General features: G+C 42.3%; 1 protein-coding gene across 1 annotated transcript; it reads right to left on the reverse strand.

Annotated features, from left to right (window-relative positions):
• Window positions 1–1,738: 1,738 nt before the first annotated feature.
• On the reverse strand, window positions 1,739–4,458 carry LOC103629919 (pentatricopeptide repeat-containing protein At3g20730). Its single transcript, XM_008651023.3, has 2 exons — window positions 3,603–4,458; window positions 1,739–3,204 (listed from the first exon to the last, which is right to left on the reverse strand). The coding sequence occupies exons 1-2, from the start codon at window positions 4,228–4,230 to the stop codon at window positions 2,144–2,146; spliced, it is 1,689 nt and encodes a 562-aa protein (XP_008649245.1). The 5' UTR covers window positions 4,231–4,458; the 3' UTR covers window positions 1,739–2,143.
• Window positions 4,459–4,716: the final 258 nt, after the last annotated feature.

Below are 4,716 nucleotides of genomic sequence, written 5' to 3' on the forward strand. Positions count from 1 at the left end.
GGCCAAATTTGGATCTTGCTTGTTTGGAGTCGAATCAGCAATAAAATCTACTAGAAGTTGGGACTAGATGATTTATCTCTAAATAAAGTCAATTACAAACTCATTCAATTCCATAGACCAACTACCAATTCTCCTAGTTGTTTATTTGTTTCTCAAAATATTTCGTAAGGGTTGATACGAAGTTACTCTTATATGGTGGGATTGGAAGTAGAGTTGAAGCTTTCTTGAGGCCATTACCACCACATTTAGTACCTTCTCGATTTCTAAGTAATTAAATTTCGATGTACTTAGAGCCTCAGAGAGAAAGTAGATATGTCTTTCTTTTTTTGCCCATCTTTGCACATCTCATGTACTAAGACGACACTGACAACCGAATGTGAAGCGGATACATACAAAAGCAGTGGTGCTCCTAGTGTTAGAGCCTAGTTAGCATTTTAAAAGTGTTCTCAATAAACCTTTTTGCTTGCTCTCACATGTGTTACTTAGGCCTATACACAATGCATACGAATTCAAACTTAGTGGCACTAGATGACTGAGTTGTCCAATTAAACTTCTCTCTTAATAATATGGCCATCTATCCAAAATCTAAACATACACTTTATTGCGTCTTGACTAGTAAAATAAAATGTCTTAGCTTATGTATTTGTCTTCAGCTCTTACATTTTGTTTTTTCCTTCCATTTTACCGTGTTGAGCACTTGTTCATCTTTGTGGTCAACACCATTCTCTTCATGGTTGCCAACCTTGATCCTCTGAGGACTTGAACCTACCTTATTCACAACATTTGGAATAGAGGTTAGTCTACTAATTATCTCAATTATCAATAACATTCATGGAGCTTTCACTAGCCTTGAATAATTTGAGTGGTCGGGCCCTAAGCCCACTAGGGCTTAGGGCCTTTAGAGGGGACAAAGGAACCCTTATAGCGGCTAATTATGAGGCCACTCACAAGTCAAAGGGATGTAGTTGGGCCCTGTTAAGAGCATGGCGACCCTCAAAGAATGTCATGTCTAAGGTCTACTCTTAAGGTTCTAATCACGATGGTACTTATATCACATTAAATATGAAGTGTGATATTACATCCTGACAGGCACATTGTCACCATAACTTAGACAACATGATACTTGAGGTTGAGTCTTAGCTGCACGGCTCCATAGTCTAACTAATATATAAACCTCTCTCCTCCATTAGTCTATAAAAGGGGAGCCGAGTACCAACTAGGGGTGGGGGATCCATAGGACTCAAGCAGATTCTACGGGACTCCAAGGGATTCAGATTCTAGATCACCTCATATGACCTAAAGGAGTGCATCGTCTAACGGCAGACATAAAGGTGAACTAAAAACTAATAGTCTACAATTCTTACCAAAACCATAGTTTTTTGCGCTTGTAATCTTCTTTGTCTTTGTATTCATCAGTCCATCCGTCCCAAGAGGATGTAGAGTATTACACGCACTACGGCTAGAACCTCTCTAAACTATGTTGTTACCCTATCGTGATCATGTTTAAAACACTGCTCGTCTACGCCCTCGCTCTCTAATATCTCATCATTTTGGTACCTTACATACCTGGTATTGTACCTCGACGCTCGTCTACACCCCCACTCTCTAATATCTCATCATTTTGGTATCTTACATACCCGGTGTTGTACCTCGACCACACGTGCTGCCCCTAGCCTATCACATATATTATCATTCCGAACTTAACCCCATCTTATATGGTCATAAATCCAATGCAATATACACATTTCCACTATCTATTGATAAATTGTAAGCTCCATTTTTTTTAAAACACGAAATGGCAGGTGCTCTGCCTTTGCATTAAGTAGGTGAAAAGGTACAACAATTTACAGTGTATGAAGTCCCAGAAAACAGGGAGTAAGCAGAAAAAGAGAACACTGCACACCAGTTGCAGTCATCGTGTGGCTCTGCATACAGATCGGTCGAAGCTCTTAAGTCTTCACAAGGTCAGTGACTCAGTGTTTCAATTCAACAGCTGTCATGTACGTTGGATCTAAAGTCCATCTGGGATCTTGGACCATAGTCAAAAGAAGATCAGGGTTTCAGATTAATCTTGATCATTTTTAGAGGCAAATAGCCATTCCCTTTCATTTCTGCAGATGAAAATATCTTTGTTGACCGTTACCTATCTTGATATGACACTGAAACCAGCTTCTTTTCCTTTGGATGTCTCCACCAATAATTTTCTTGTTCTCTGAGCATCCTCCCATAAATGGGATTCTGCATACATGTTTGCAAGGACAGCATAGTTCACAGAACTCTCAGGATCTATACTCAAAAGATTCTTAGCCGCAGTTTCTCCAAGAGGCATGTTGCCATGTACCTTGCAAGCTCCAAGCATTGTACCATACATTGATGACTTGCACTCAGTATTCGTATTTTGAACAAGCATCCATGCATCTTCTAACTGACCACCACGAGCAAGAAGGTCAACAGCAGAGCTGTAATGCTTAAATCTTGGATCAATACCATACTTGCTCATCATAGAAGTGAAATATTCCATCCCTTTGTTCATCATACCAGAATGGCTGCATGCTGATAGAAGAGAAAGGAATGTCACATCATTTGGCTTCACACCATCCTCCTCCATCCTAGCAAAAAGGGTCACAGCATCTTCTCCAAAACCATGTTGTGCACAGGAAGTAATAAGTGAAGTCCACGAAATCACATTTCTGTTGGGCATTTCATCAAAAGCGCGTCTGGAATCCAAAAATTCTCCTGACTTTGCATACATGTCAACAAGAGCGTTGTCCAATGCCAAATCACCCATAGGTTGCTTCTTGTGCATGTAAGCATGAATTTGTGTCCCAAATTTTATTGATGCTACATTAGCACAAACACCAAGCAAGGAGCTTAACAGAATAGCATCAATTCTTAAACCCTTTCGATGAATCTTACAGAAAAGCTTCATTGCATCATCACTATAGTTCCTATCCATGGAGTACCCACTGATCAATGCTGTAGATGACACGAGGTCTGGTTCACACATGGAATCATATATCACCCTCGCACTGCTTAAGCTCCGACATTTTGCATAAGAATCAATAAGTGATGCAATAGCGACGTTTTCGTCCCAATAACCAAGCTTGATGATGCAAGCGTGAATTAGCTCCACATTGAAAAGCACACTGATTGCTCCACATGCCTTTAGAGCACTTCCAAATGTGAAATGATCAGGTAGCATCCCTGTTAAGTTATTGATGTGAGAGATTGGCAACCCAATGAAAACAGAGGATATATCATATCAAATTGGTGTAAAAACAATCACAGCACTGTGCAGCTATAAGAAAAATAAAAAGGGCATGCAGTCACTGAAAATGATTGCTGTATACAAGTCAACAATATTCAGTACAGCAGTATCAGTGATTGTACTGTCTATTATGTGAGAGAAACAATGTTCTGTTTGGGTACAAGAATCACTGCCTATTTAGATGAATCAGCTGCACTAATTTCATGTATAGCCATTTATTCTTCTTCTTTTTTGGCTAGATATAATTTGATGTAATGATGCGCTAAGATACAAGAGTAATTGTGGATTGAGTTGCATATAGAAAGCAAAGGGACAAAAGAACTCATGATCATACCATCTCTCAGCATTGAATCAAACAATCCAAGCGCATCATTACAATGCTCCCTCTCCACAAACCCCCTCATCAGGGAATTCCAGGACACCAAGTCTTTCCTCTCCATCTCCGCAAACAGTCGCCTCGCGTCCCCTACTGACCCGCACCTGAGATGCATGTCCATGAGCGCGCTCTGCACAAACATGTCGCCTGCGAACCTCCCTTTAGCCGCACACGCGTGAATTTGCTCCCCGCTCCTCGCGCAGCGGGCGCCCGTGCATGCCCTCACCGCGCTCCCGAACGTGAACTGGTTCGGCCTGGCGCCGGACCGGAGCATGAACGCAAACAGGTCCAGCGCCTCCTGGGGACGGCTGTTCTTGGCGTACCCAGAGACCATGGCAGTCCAGGACACGACACTCCTGTGCGGCATCCCGTCGAACACCCTGCGTGCGGCCGCAACGTCGCCGAAGTGAGAGTAGAAAATGACGAGCTTGGTATTCAGGTGGAGGTCCGGAGGTGAGGCGGAAGACGTGATGATGGCCCGGTGGTGCACGGATTTGCCTTGCCGAAACGCGTTAGCGCCCATAGAGCTCTGGAGCAGGGAGGAATAGAGCGCGGCGGCGGATTTCGGGGCATTGGCAAGGCTCATTGTTGGTGCGTGCTGTTTAATACCAACAGCAACTGGTATATCGCATCCTGCCCAAGTTGAGATCACGCGGGAAGGCAGCGGGAGAAGGTTGCCGCAGTCGAGGTAGACAACGGCGCTGGTGGCGGGTTGCTTGTCAGTTGTCACTTGTCAGAAGAGTATTTGACACACGAATACGGCGTGGTGCAGGCGGCGGCGGCCGCTCGCGTCGAGGCAATCCGCACATCCAAATATTTAAATATTCGGTTCAATCCGGCACACTAAAGGCTAAATTGATAACCCTATTTTTTCAAATAATTTTCATTTTTAAGGCAACATTAGGAATTCCTTAGAAAAATAGAGTTATCAAACTAGATCTAAAGTTTAAACTCATCCAATATATAAATATTAGTTAAATATTAAATAATATTTAATTATAAAAATAATTACATAAATATAAACTACTCTCCCTTCACAAATGTTAATCGTTCTCATTTTTCGAGGAGTCAA

The sequence above is a fragment of the Zea mays genome, chromosome 6 (assembly GCF_902167145.1).
Source record: "Zea mays cultivar B73 chromosome 6, Zm-B73-REFERENCE-NAM-5.0, whole genome shotgun sequence".
NCBI classification, from domain to species: Eukaryota; Viridiplantae; Streptophyta; class Magnoliopsida; order Poales; family Poaceae; genus Zea; species Zea mays.